At 38.6% G+C, this 15,179-nt stretch overlaps 1 protein-coding gene across 12 annotated transcripts in view; it reads left to right on the top strand.

Moving 5' to 3' along the window:
• The window catches only part of PRUNE2 (prune homolog 2 with BCH domain), a 237,136-nt gene that overhangs the window by 142,331 nt on the left and 79,626 nt on the right, over window positions 1-15,179 (top strand). For all 12 annotated transcript variants that reach the window (XR_008996497.1, XM_057498559.1, XM_057498562.1 and 9 more), the window contains exon 7: window positions 13,758-13,916. Coding sequence is in view for 11 of the 12 variants with exons in the window: in XM_057498559.1 (XP_057354542.1) it covers window positions 13,758-13,916 (159 nt within the window). In the remaining variant the exon portion in view is untranslated. The remainder of the gene's footprint in view (window positions 1-13,757; window positions 13,917-15,179) is intronic.

Genomic DNA, 15,179 nt, shown 5'->3' on the forward strand with positions numbered 1-15,179 from the left:
GCTTTAGCGGTGGCCTGATCCTAAAGTTAGGGCAAATGAAAGGCAACAGAAAACTTGTGTCAAAAGCAAGCAAAATATGTATGTGCTTGATGAAGGGGAGGTATGGAGGCTGGGATTCTTAGAGGTTCTAGACCAGTATAGACAAAGAGAAGTTTGTGGCTTCAGGCCACCCCCTTCCCCAGAGAATGTGTCTAAGTACAATTTTCTATGACAGACATGCACGTATCAGGACTCCTTGGAGGGCTGGATGTTTGCTGGTGAAAGGAGTGGTGGGGTGTCTGGGTAAAAAGGAGATTTGGAATTGCAAACCACTGTTCTGTTGCCATATTCTCATTTTGAAATAATTTCCTCTATCATATTAGGATCCTGCACTGTTCTTAAATAAATCCTATATTCTCTGGATTTCTCATTCTTCAAAAAAGAGAAAGATGCTAAGAATATTCATCTGGGAAATGGGGATAAAAACATACTTTATAAAATGAAATAATCTATGTAATGTTTGGTTTGGGGTCTCACAGAGTCAACCCTCAATACCTGAAGCTCCCTGTAATACCTGGTAGTCCCCTGGGATAGCAGCAGGACTAACAGCTACAACTGTATTCCATTGCATGACTTTATTTTTAAAGAGTCAAGGAAAATAGTGCAAAGTGTTTCATTACCTTTTTGGGGCTCTTTCTTTTCAGGCTAGGAATTTGAGGCCCAGATAGGTCAACTGTCCTGCTTTGGATCAAAGTGTGGTCCCCAGACCAACTGTATCCACATCACCTGGGAATTGTTAGAAATGACAATTCTCAACTGGCCCCATACCTATCAAATCAGAAACCCGGGGACTGGGACCCAAGGGGTTATTTTCAGCAGCCCTCCAAATGAATCTGATGCAGCTAAAGTTTGAGCCCTATCAATTTGCTGTGACCACACAGTCAAAGCAGACCCTGAAGATGAACCATATTCTCCATCAGTCTGGACCATTACACTCTCTGGCTAATTTGTCAGTTACTTTCTCTAAACCTGACCATTCTTTTAGACAGAAATTTCGGAGCTTACATAAATTAAACAATGGGCTGCAATAAAAGAATCTTAGAGAAGAACTTTTTAATGTATATGAGGTAAAAAGATAATATCTAAACTGTACTTAAGGATGGGCAATTTCTAATGATCTAACTGACAAATAAATTTACTGTTAATACAGTTGTAGCTGTTAGTCCTGCTGCTATCCCAGGGAACTACCAGGCATTACAGGAAGCTTCAGGTATTGAGGGGTGACTCTGTGAGACACCCCAAACCAAACATTACATAGATTATATCATTTTATAAAGTATGTTTTTATCCCCATTTCCCAGATAAAGGAACTGACAATTAGCATGATCAAGTAACTTGCCTAAAGGTGAAGAGACTACAGGGTATGGAGCTGAGCTCTGAGTCCTGCCTGGGCTGTCAGATTTCAAAACCCATGCTTTTAAGAACTACATTATATTATCTGCTCATTTGGTTGGGGGGTTGGTGGCAGTTAGAACTACTTAAAAAAAATAAGATGTGCCCATATATTTTTAGAATTTGGGTTTTCCCAGTGCCTATGGAAGTTTGCTCAATGCCTAAAGAATAGAAACAAGAAGCACTGATGTAGACACTACTTCCACATGGCATGGATTGAAAATTGTTTATGTCAATACCACTATTCTCCACCCTAGTTGCACATTAAAATAATACCTGGAACTCTGAAAAATATACTGATGCCCAGGCTCCCCCTCCCCCTCTTAAACCAATTACATTTAAATTTCATGGGGTAGAGTCTAAGTATTTGTATGTTTTTACAGCCCCCTGCATAGTCTAAGGTACAGCAGTGTTGAGAATAGTCATGTAGACATACTGGCTCAGATCATTCAGACTCAGAAATGGATTTTGATGAGTTTTTCCCTGTAGCCTATTATCAGACAGGAAACTAGCCATCTGCTGAACACTGCAATACCTCAGACATGTTGCATTGCCCTCAAATATTGGCCAGATTTGGGGTTCATCATAACAGTTAAAAGATTAGTATGCCTATCATTTTCAGGAATCCCAAATATGAAATGTGGATGTTTAAAAATTCCCTATTTACTCATACCTGAACTGGGTTAATACAATTTTTCTAGACTAATAAAACTCTGGAAAATATCTAGGAAAACTTCCTTTTCCTGGCACAGGAAGTGGATGTTTTAGCAGAACCCTGAATCTTTCCTTGTAATCATCCTGCTTTTCCTTTGTTTGAGAGGATTAAAATGCTGTTTATTTTATAAGCACACCAATAGAAACTTGAAGACAATTAATGGAAATTTTTTAATTTTTCCAGCTTAGAAAAGGGAATTTTTTGGCTGATTAGGACTCAGTATTCATGTAGATACTTCCCATCCCTGATTTTTTTAAATTTCGCCATCATCTTAAACCAGACAGAAATAATGATGTGTCCTGCTTTATGCGCTAATGTTTCTGAAAAAGTTGAATGTGATTTGAGTCACTTTTTTACATTTGCAAGACTGTCCTGCTACTCTCTAAGGCGGTTCTTAATTAGGGTGTTTTTGCCCCCACCAGGGACATTTGACAATGTCTGGAGACATATTGGACTGTCACAACTAGGGGAGTTCACTATTGGCCTCTATTGGGTAGAGGCTAGAAATGCTGCTAAACATTGGGCAAAGCCCGGAGCAGACCCCCGGTAAAGAATTATCCAACCCTGAATGGCAATGAAGCCAAGTTTGGAAACCCTGCTCTAAAATTACTACTTTTTACCTGTTACAAATTCAAATTTTTTTTTTAGTGTTTGACCTGCTTAGAGCCCTTCTATAAATAACTCTTGGCATATATAACATATAATGTGTTATATAATAATAACATAAATACAACTCCTGTTCCCCCAGGAGTTGCTGTTCCCCCAGGAGTCTAAGGTACTGCTGTACCTTAGACTATGCAGGGGGCTGTAAAAACATACAAATACTTAGACTCTACCCCATGAAATTTAAATGTAATTGGTTTAAGAGGGGGAGGGGGAGCCTGGGCATCAGTATATTTTTCAGAGTTCCGGGTATTATTTTAATGTGCAACTAGGGTGGAGAATAGTGGTATTGACATAGCCCAAATGGCAAGACCTGTAGATCATTTGCAAATTGTATGTAAAGCAGATCAATGCCTCATTTGTGTGGTGCAAAGAGCAATGGAAGTCTGACACTTACAGTGGAGATATGGGCATCTGAAGACTTCAGGAGCCAAAAAGAGACACCCTCACATTAATCTAAAAGAATAAAGATAAAGGAGACATGGCATCTTTTTCCTGGATTGATTGGATGGTACTATGAATTTTCAGCTGATTAAGCATTATTGTCATCTGATAAGCTTAACACTTTTAGAGATTTGTTTTGTCACTCCTCCTCATAATGCCTTTCTTAGTTGGGGTGCAAACTTCCATGAAAATGCAAGTTAACTAAATTACTTCACTGAAGTCATCTTCCCAAGCATTATATCTCTCCCTGTGATTGGGGCTTGGTTGACTGGAAATTAAACGGGGATTTGGGAAATTATCTAATGTGTGTGTGTGTGGAGGGACCGGTATTAGATTAGTGTGTGTGTGTGTGTGTGTGTGTGTGTGTGTGTGTATGGTTTGTGCCTAATGTCTAGGGGGCTCACCTGTGGTCTATCTGCTCAGCCCCCCTCTTCTGGGAAATGACTCTTACCATCCCTCTTTTATAATGAGTACCATGTCTGTATGTTGTAGTCTTTCCAACCCACTCATTTCCTTGGTGCAGGGTTAGGCACCCAGCCTAAATGGAAAAGACCAGAATTCCTTCTTCAAGGTTTTCAAATGCAAGACCAAGAGGGAACAAGCCTTGACTAAAATTGAAAGGTCTACATTGGAGCCACCGCTGCCCATGTTTCCCACCACAGGGGGACAAGAGGCAGTCATGGGAGAGAAGGTGAAGCCAGAAGAGGATGGAGAAGTGGGACAGCCTGCTCCTCCCTGGCCCTCCCTGCCCTAGTCCCAGCTTGTCTCCCAGTTCTTTCTTTGCTTTTTCAAGAATGCTTCCCAGATCCTTCTGACTTTCTCTTTACTTCAGCCACTTTGAGTTTAAGTTTCTGTGACTTTCCACCAAGAGAGTCAGGACAGCACACTGTCCTTACCTGAAAATGAATTCCTAGAGCTTCCCCACACAGACATCTCCAAATGAAAATAAAGCCACAAACCCCAGAGTGTATGTGTCTGCAGGAGGGGGTCCCTGGTAATTAGCTTAGATTGCAACAAATGGCACACACAGACTGTTGGCTCTGCATGTGTGCTCTAAGATTGGTGTTTACCCTATTATATTCCAATTTAAGAATGTCATAAAGTTTATCAGTGAGAAAATGGAAACAAGCAAGAACACATATATGAGTGGGGGGTGGGGGGTGCCTTGACAGATAGATTTTTTAGACTTCAAAAAAATTTCTTTCATTGGGCAGGGAGCAAAGGGGACACAACCATATTGCCCACTTAAACTTGGTGATGGTTGGGTATTTTTAGCAAATGAGTTGTCAGCAGAAAGGCTTCATTAGACCCATCAGGCTATCTGCCCATGAAGAACGAATCCCAAACTGTACTGACAGCTTCCTTGAACCAAAATAATGAAGCACCTCTGCCAAGAGCCATATTGTGCTCCCCGCGGGAGGAGCATGAGGAACAAAAGAGACAGTTTGATCTGCATTTGGTCAGGTTAATATTGACACAGCTTAGAAAAATCAAAAGTGTGTGTCATGTACATGTACAGCAAGAGCTCTGGAGATCTGGTGGGTGTTTTCCATAAATCAGAACAGGGTACCCACAGAGGAAGGAAGGTTTCCTGCTCTCTTGAAATACTGTTCAAACCAGATGATTTATTTTTTCACTGGAAAATAAATAAATAAAGCTGTAAGTGTTCAAGCTCATGGCTCAAAATAAGCCAATAGGGATTTTTTTAAACATCTATATGTAATTATGGAAATAATTTATTATTATTATTTAGTAGCTGGAGTGTTGCCCAGGTTCTACCATTTCAAAAATAAAGCCTGACTAACGAGTTGATTTTCCATTACTCAGGGGTCCTCAGTTATTCATTCCCACATAGAAGTCCTTATAAACATAAATAACCATTAATAAAGGGGCCCTTGGGGAAACAACAGTTGAGCCCTTTCCTCATTGAGTCCTTAAATCAGTACTGTATTGAAAAGTTTTGATGAATATGGGTCTGTTCTTATAGAAATGTAAATTAGGCTGATCTGGTTAATGAGATGGTGACTTATTTGTCTCTAATTGGTTGTGAACCTCCCCACATCCAAGTATTCAGTCTACTATTAGCCAGTTGTGAGAGGCTGCCCGGGACCACACTTCTATGTGGTACACTGTGTAAGCATCTTTTTCCAGGACAGCTCTCTGCCACTCTACTATCAGTTCTCTTTGGGATGGAGACTGTGAGGATGGGGTAGAATTTCAGCTTGCTCGATTTCAAGTTGATCTGAAACCATCCCACTTCATTTCAAGAAGTTCTTGATTCAGACCTCTTCTCTCTCCTTCCCTTTCTCTGTGCCTCTCTTCCTTAATGATGTGATTATAGGAGATAATAACTATTTGTCCCATGGCATGAAGATGGTGATTTTGAATTTTCAATCAACATGTGCTGTCTCCTTCTATTCTTGAATTCTTCAACCCTAATGATGACCTTATAAGGGTGATTGCTTAAAAGACCCTTGGTTTCTCCTCTAATACTTAGGACATTCTTGACCAAGATTGAAGCATCTGGAGACTGATACACTATTTTGTCTTGATAGTTGTGCCTTTACAGTGATATGGCAGATCCTTCCTATTAAGAGGCCCTCTCCCACAGGGTAAAAATCACCACTTTTGTCTCCCTACCTGTAATCCTGTAATCCTAATTCCTGGTTTCTTTGGCCTTTTGAGCAGAAGAAATGTGATCTTAGAAGCATCCTTAGATGATGGGACTTTTACATAGTCAATGGTAAATTAATGTTCTTCCATTGTTTGTGTTAATGGTAGTTAACTAGTTCATTCCATTGCTAGTTAATGAGATGATGACTTATCTATCTCTAATTGGTTGTGAACCTCCCCACATCCAAGTATTATTAGCCAGTTGTGAGAGCCTGCCTGGGACCACACTTCTATGAAGTACACTATGTAAGCATCTTTTTCCAGGACAGCTCTCTGCCACTCTAACATCAGTTCTCTTTATGATGGAAGAGAAACTAGGATAATTCTGGGTATCCAGTGATGATACCAGTTTTCCTGTGTTTTATTTCTACTGTGTATACATGCATGCCCAACTCTTTCACACTACGTATTACTGCAGAATTTGGCAACATTCTTCTTTAATAGCAGTTTCTTTGGGCAAGGCTCATACACATAGTTAATGGTTAACCTACATTTATATTTTATAGAATAGATGAGAAACTGGAAATTGATCATAAAGCATGATAATATTCAATCATCAAAAACTTTAAGCAGCATATTATTATTAACATATGTTAAAATTGAGGATGTGGCTTGCTTGTATATAGTGATGAGGTAGAATCAATACCAAACAGTTGTAAATGGAATAGCAAAAAAACTCTCATCAAATTAAAAATGGAATTAATTAGGAATGCCTTTGGTGATGAAAAATTTTCTCATTAAGAATAACATAGAGGTTAGAATGTGGACTGTGAAGTCAGACTAACCTGTGTTCGAGTCCATTTTTCAAAGGTATATATGATGACCTGTGTGAAATCAGTTACTTGCCTTCCCAAAGCCTCCCTTTTCTCAGTGCAAAACAGATGATGTTACCCACCTCATTGGGGCATCTTAAATTAAAATGAGGTAAAGCATTGAACAGAGTGCTTAGTGCAAAATCAGTACCTGATTAAGTAATGTCAGGCCATATACTATGGGATTAAATGATAATATATTAATATATTTATTACATATTAATTTATATATTGTAGTATTTTTCATTTCCACAAAATCTTTTCATTGCTATAAAGAATGATAATATGTACTGTCTGACTTGCTTCTCAAATATTATGTATAATTAGTTTCAATAGATCCAGTGAAGTTTGTACTAAAATGCCTTGGCTAGCTTATAAAAATAAGAATAGAGTTTTTAACAAAATGACATCTGGTAAAAACATGGGAAACATTCTGGCTTACCAATTAAAGGGTGTACAAAAAACAGAATAAATAAAATCTCTTAATTTATGCATTTTGTGTTCTCATAAATCATTTTCCTGTCAAAATTATCAGACTTCATTATTGCTGAATATTTTAAACATCATAATGGAATTTTGGTAGCATAAATCATAAAGCTTTCAGTTAGGACATTTGTGTACATACCTCAGCATTTTTCTTATATCTTGATTAAAAAATTGTTCTCAGTCTGGCAATAAATCTATGCAGGGTATAAATGTCAAACCATACTCTTAAATTTCAGTAACTCAGCAATCCATGCTGGCCACTGTGCTTACAAGGTAGTTATGGATTGTCAAATTATGTTTCTAAAACTCACTATTCTCAAAAATTAAGCTATACAAGATTGTTTTTTTTTTTTTTGCTATCATTAATGTACAATTACATGAACAACATTATGGTTACCAGACTCCCCCTATTATCAAGTCCCCCCCACATACTCCATTACAGTCACTGTCCAACAAGATTGTATTTTAATCTTGGTAGTGAGTTTTATTTACAAGCATCCTGCCTACAGACCATACCTGCTCACTTAATTTTTCTATTGCCTGCCAGAAAAAAAAATCAGACATAATAAATCTGGGAATAGCTTGTCCATGACATTTAAAAAATTTTTATTTCATTTAATAAAAGCCTTACTTGATATATTTCATTTGTAATTTGTGAGAGAGACAACTGTTTTGGATCATGTGTACAGGCCAAGACACTGGACATCAACAGAAAGTATGAAATGAGGACTAAAATCCTCTTAAGTGCCCTTAGAGATGAAGCAGTGGAAATGATGAAAAAGGCTCTATGGTGACTGAGCTGAAGGAAAAATCTCTACACTTTTTATATGATGCTTTAAAATGCTGTTATTTTTATAGGGGCAAACAGCAGCTCATCACCAAGTACAACTTGGATAAATTGGATAAAGTATTAATTAAAGAAATAAACACTGCCATACTCATAGTTTTGATATCTTACATTATTTTTCAAATGCCTTTGCTTCGTACTCATATGACTTCCTCTAGTTTTACATGTGAATCGCTTAAATGACCTAAAAATGTGTGTGATTAGTTCACATACATTATAAAGGATAGAAGCCAAAAAAATTGAACTGTGAATAGCCAGTTCCCATGCCAAAATTTGTAAAATACTTTCTCTGAATCAGATTAAACCCATGAATCCTCAGAATGGGTGAGTAACTTCACTTTTCCTGAGCCTGAGCTTCCTCATTTGTAAACCCCCACCTGATAGGACTCTTGTAAGAATTAAGAACATATATCAAAAGACTGGGCTGGTGCCTGGCATATTAGGGACAATGAATGTTACATCTCTTTCCTTTCCTGGTTCTTAAGCTGTCAAAAGGGTTCCAGTGAATGGCACAGCCAGGGTTAACTTCATGTCCAGCTGACTCCAAATCCTACACTAGAAACCTTGGAGACAGTGCCCTAAAATAACGGAGAGACACAATCAGATTTTAGATTAGCAATTTGGCTAAATTATAGCAACTTTAATATCAAGGTATCTGAATGTCCACTTTATATTAGATTTCAATATAAATTACTTGAATTCACATAGAAATGACATTCTTTTTCTATGATTATAGAAATTATTTTCTACGTTGAGTCATGAATGTTTTCATGAGTGTTTTCTTGTGTCATTAAGTATAATTTGATGGCATGATTTTAGGAGTAGAATAATATTCTTTTGTGTGACTCTTCCATGATTTATTTAACCATTTCTGTATTATTGAATTTATTCTAAATTTTTTTATTTTAGAATAAATTTATCCTAAATTTAAATTATTTCTAAATCTTAGTTATTAATGTAACAATCCAGTGAACAGCTTAGCATACAAACCTTGTGGGTGCATATCTGATTGTTTCTTTAGAATACATTTCTAACAAAGCATGAGAATGTCTATTTGGAAATATTTACCAATAATTGGAAAAGAAAAGGTTGAATATTTTATTATCAAAGGATTTCTTTGACCACCAATGATTCAGATATTTATTAGCCATTTGAATTTCAATTGTGAATGGCCTTTTATGTCCTCCAACTATTTTTTTATTGTATGTTCACTTTTTCTTATTGATTTATAAGAACCCTTAATCTCAAAGACCTTAAAACCTCCTCCCAGTTTAAAAAAATAATAAAACAATATATAATTACACTGAGAAACTTTTGAGTGGGTTTTAAAGCAGAGGAGTGTCATGATTCTGTTTACATTTTGTAAAGCTCTCTCGTGCTGTGTGGAGAACTGGTTTTAAGGAGTTAAGAGTGGCTGCAGAGAGACCGGGCGGGAGGCTGTTGCCAAAGTTTAGGCAAGAGATGATGGTGACGGAGGCTAGCACAATAATATAGATGGAGGGAAGTGAGAGAAGTGTCTGGACTTGAACTATGTTTCAGACATACAGTTAACAAGACTTGTTGATGGATGAGGTATGAGGACAAAAGAGAATCAAGAACAATTCCTAGATGTTTGGCTTGAGTAACTGGGTGCGTGGTGGTGCCATAATGTCATAGAAGAAACTGGGGTGGGAGTCAGTTGTATTTTATGTTAGATGCTTATTAGACGTTTACGTGGGAATACTGCATGGAGAGACAACGAATTCAAATGGAAATCGATTTGGTTGTCTCTGGCAGATAGGTGGTTTGGAAGCATGTGCTGGATGGGATCACCAAAGAGAATGTGTAAAGAAGGAAAAGGGGTTTGGAAACAAAGCTTGGGGTGGTAAACATTGAGAGGTGGAATAAGGGTGAGGAACCAGCAGCAGTGACTGAGAAGTAGTCCCTGAGTAGGGAGAAAGAAGAACAAGGAGAAAGTGGTGTCAGGAAAAGGAAGGCAGTAAGTATTTTAAGATGGAGGGAGGGTCAAGCTGGTGGAATTATTCTGAGAGGTGAAATAGAGGAAGAACAGGCATGTGATTGAGGATCAGGCAACCTGGAAATGATTGGTATCTTTGAGTAGAGGAGTCTCAGTGGAGTGGTGGGGGCAGGAACTGGACGGGAGGGTCTCCGGAAGTCAGAAGATAAGAATATATGAGCGATGTCAGAAGAGGGGATTTTCCTCTCTGAAGGACTGTCCACATTTAAGTATTCAGTTGTTTACAAGACAGTATTTAAATCACCTGTATTTCATATGATGATCTAAAGCTATCAGCATATAGCATAAAGACTAAATTTTTCCGAGCAATGGAATAATAACTAAATTAAGATTTTGTGAGAGAATGGAATTTTCCACTGTATCTGTGTACTTTCAGCCACAAATGGAGTAAATCTGTTGAACACTATCACTGTCTGGTTCGTTATATTACAGCTGTTATTATTTCTGCTTCCCTGCCTCTGTCATCGTGATCATCACCCTCTCTTTACGGCTTTGAGATCTACACCTTTGCTTCTGGCCAGGAAATAACAAAAGCCATGTCCAGATCTTCCTACTCATTCCAAAACTAGGAATTACTCCGGCAAAAGGACTCATGACCCCTAAAAATGTTAAATAATTGAATCTTTTGAAGCCATGAGTGACAAAGGAGTGTAACAAGGAGCATTTCCAACTCTTGCTAACTGACGTACCAGAAGAGTCTGGGGTTTTGCCAGTCATTTCCCAGCTGTAACGATCAGTAACTTCCTAAATTTCATGCAGCAAGGTCAGGCTGGATCTATTTCAAATGTTGGGTGGGGGCAGGGTGGTAAATTAAGGTAGTATCTCTTTATTTTCTAAACCTTTAGCAAACTGAGTGTGAGAAATATATATATGTATGTAATTTGAACTTAAGGTGGGAAACATTTTGGAGACATTTGAGCAGATTAACAAATAGTATTTGTATACATGTAACTAAAACAGTAATTTATCAGGTAGAAGGCAGATGGAGGGAATAAAATGCCAACCTGTATGTACACTTGGGTTGTGTTAATGATGAAGTGCTGTTTATTCAGGACCAGCCTAGCTTGTCAGCAACATAAGAACCATTCCAGCACATGACTCTCTGCGTAGCTAGGAGACAATAATAAATTATCTCCTATGCAAACAGCACCGGCATAAAAGCAGAACAAACAGACTCTGCCTCCCAGATTCCTGAAGATTCTCCCTCATTCCCTTGTTTGATTCTGTGTTAAACATGCAATTCCTGACATTATCCTAAAGCCAGTAAGAGCAATTCTGTTTAGACAATTACACTGAGGTTGATAGGACACAGTTATTGATTATCTGTTTGGGGGTTACTGTAAAATGTAACTATGTTGTTTCTCTAACCTGCCTAAGTGATTCACATAAATCTGTTTTATCACTACTTAATTTGATCCTGTGGAATCTGAGCCACCCAGAGGAAAACTAGGAGAGTGTTGACCACAAGAGCTTGATCCTAAGGATCACTTGAGATTCATAATGAAAATACAGATTCTCAGACCCAATTCTCGACCTTCTAAACAAGTACCTCTAGAAAAACAGCCCAGAAATATACAGCTCAGGGTGATTTTTATGATGAAGCCAGTGTGAGAAACAAGCTGCTGAGGGCTTCAGCCAGTACATGTTCATGACACATTGAGAGAACCCAAAGGACTGGTTTGTAGGAAAATACATCAGTGCACAAAGGCCTCCCTACGGCATTGCTTTTTGGATTTCAGTGTGCATTCCAATCACCCAGGATATGTGGGAAACAGGTTCTTCCTCAATGGGTCTGGGGCATGGCCTGTGGCTCTGCCTAGAGTTGCCAATGCCCCTGAACTTGAGTCCAGCAAGATCCTAGAGCCATCCTTTCAACATTGAAGAATCCAAACAGATTGCAGCTCGGCCAGCATTGTTGAATAGCAAATGCTCCACAAGCATGGCTTTGAATAATGCTGAATCTCCTGAATCTTAATCTTGTGCTCAGGCAACAGTAAAACCTGCCTGTCTTGTGTCATGATCATTGTTATTAGATATGAAAAATCTCTTAGAAATGTTGCATCTTCTTTCAAGGATTTATAAATATAGTTGGAGGGGGGGTAGTTATGTACATAATGAAAAAAATATTTTGAAAGGAAAATTATAGGGCTTCTTGGCCAAAGCCTTTAGCCACTGGAAATAGGATGTAGGTAGGTTTGTACATTCTTGTTTTCCTTTAGGACTGTATCTTCTTTTATGATTCATAATGGCAAAAAGCTCAGCACTGAGGTCCGTGATAACACCAATGACAATTTGAAATAATTTTGTCCATTGAATGAATATTGCATATGTGATGAAGTCCAATGTTTTTTAAAAAATTCATTCTAAATGTCTGCTTCTATTGTGGGTGAATTAATTTTTTAAGTATCTATTTAAAGATTGTTATTATGACATTTGAATAATAAATAAAAAACATGAAAGCCGACAGTATGCTTTTGGGAACACAAGTTTCCAAAAGCTGTTATGGATGATCATAAATTTCACTACCAAATCAGTGCAAAGGTCCCCGGTATTCATCAGCAGTGTGCCCTGAGACCTTTGTGAATTTCCATGTGCGATTCTTCACAACCAAAAAGTGAGGCGCTTCATGAGGGTGGCTGCCACACAAGTGGACAACAACAGCTCCTTACGTGTGGAAGCTGGCGATGGACTGGGCCCACACACCTGCCGAGGGTTTCATGTGGCCTCGCAGGGGCCTCACAGCCCTTGAGATGCAACTTGGCAGAATTACCGAGGACAGGTGGTAAGGGTATCTCCAGTATGGCTGGTAAATAATCTAATCCACAAATATCAAATCCATAAGATTCAAAAAGCTGCCATCTATAAATATTAATCTGGTCATGGAAAATATCTGTACCCATATGCATGGCACTGGTTAGCTCTTCATAGTGGTTAGCTGAGGACATACTATATGCCACTAAGCTAAGGGCTAACATATGGTCTTCACTATATTCCCTTAAGGAAGACAGACAACACACCAACAGAGCCGTTCTCTTTGCAGTCAGTAAAACTCGAAAAGGCCAGCTCATTTCTGTGGATGATGAGAGCCCCAGGTCAGGGTACACTGTAGCCGTGGGGCCCTCTTCCACAATTACTCATTCCTCCTGAGCTACCACTGGAGCAAGCAGATCTGACAACACAGCCCTCACTGGGCTAGAAAGCATTCAATGGCCTTGGCTAGATTCACCCTTAGGAATTCCACTTGGAGTTGACCATAATGAGAAAAAAAATTATAGAGAAGAAAAATAACTTCCTCCTATTTTCCTAGTCATAAGTTGTAACAATAGTCAGCAGATAATCTATACATCTTATGAATAATAGGAAGAAAAGTTTGTTTAGCAAAGTCAGTATTTGAATAAATATTTTAGGAAAAATCATTAAGATATTTTTTCCTCCTTGTCTAAACTATTCTTAATAATAATAATGGCAAAGGAAGTCTCCTTCCTTTCTTGATTTAGGAAAATAATATTTTTAAGCCCTAGCATGGAAGTGTACAAATGTGTGTGCTTACTTCACTTGCACATCATAATAAATATCTGTCATAATACTTCCTAAGACTGGACAAATTTTTGGCATAACCCTCCAAAGCTAGGCAGTTTGACATTAACATCAAATTGCCTGTTGTTTCAGAACTGTGTGTTTCATAGCAATATCACCAGTGATTTGAAAGCATTTACAGACAAGTTCGGTTTTGATGCCCTCATCCTCTGTGCCAGCTACCTATCAGAGGAGGAACAGCCGAGACGACAGATCGCTGTGTACTCTGAGAACCTTGAGCTGTGCAGCCAGGTGAGAATGTCCCTGACCCCCGGGAAAATGTCACTGCTGGCTAATCTGCTGGCTCTCTAGACACACAGTGGAAGATAAGCACAGATCAGTGGCTTAAAGAAATTGGCCAAGAGATAAGGTCCTGGAGTTTGAGTTTTAAGAAATATTAAGGGTATTTTGTACTTCGGGTTATTTATTTATTTTAGTTTTTAGTGCTTTCATTCAGATCTTTAGTTGTTAGTTTTGATGCTATGTGCTAAACTCACCTAAATAAATAAACAGTAAGATAAATATTGGTCCTATTTTTCTAATTGTGGTATAATTGAAATATAATGTTATATTAATTTCAAGTATCCAACATAATGATTCGATATTTGTATGTATTGCAAAATGATCACCATGGTAAGTCCAGGTAACATCCCACACTCTCTGTAATTAGAGGACTTTTTTTTCTTGTGATGAGGACTTTGAAGATCTACTCTCTTAGCAACTTTCAAATATGAGTACAATATCATTAACTATAGTTGCCATGCTGTACATCACAGCCCCAAGACTTACTTATTTTATAACCAGAAGTTTGTGCCTTTTGACTCCCGTTCTCCTGTGTGGGACCCATCACCAGTCTTTCCTGGGTTGAATCCATGGAGAGAAAGACCACCTTCGTCACCCAGAGGAGGGCAAGTCCTCCTTGGGGTACTGTTTTCTCTGAAGACCACTCCCTGGTAATCACTAACAAAGTTTAGTCCCTGTCTGAATACCTGTTTGGTGCCCAGTGTTCAAAAACTGGTGATCTGATGCTTTAATCAAAGTTAGTCTCCAGGTACTAAAATTCTAACCGAGTATTCAGTCAGATCCTGTCAGTTGAGAGCTGAGTCTTTCAATGCAAGGCTTTGGATATAAGTAGACAAATTAACAGGAGAAGGGCACTGGATGTACCAGACCAAGCACGCTTAATCATTAATATGACAATATACGGGATTCATTATAATATGGATGACGCAGACATAGAACAGCGTCAGCACTGATCTTTCCTCACCAGTGGATTGGACACCTCGTCTATCCGCTGGTGGCCGGTGGCTTTTCCACATCCTCACCTTCTATCCTCTAAGAGATCCATCTTGACACATGACTACAGGCACTGTCAGGCCTCTCTGTGCATCCTCGGGGCTGAATATCAAAGAGCCCCTCCCTCACTGCGGATTCATTCTGTGCCCTCTTTTGACCCCCACTCATCTGTGCATTTTGCATCACCTCTCCTCTCTCCACCACCTCTCCTCTCTCCAC

Source organism: Manis pentadactyla, chromosome 3 (assembly GCF_030020395.1).
Source record: "Manis pentadactyla isolate mManPen7 chromosome 3, mManPen7.hap1, whole genome shotgun sequence".
Lineage (NCBI taxonomy): Eukaryota > Metazoa > Chordata > Mammalia > Pholidota > Manidae > Manis > Manis pentadactyla.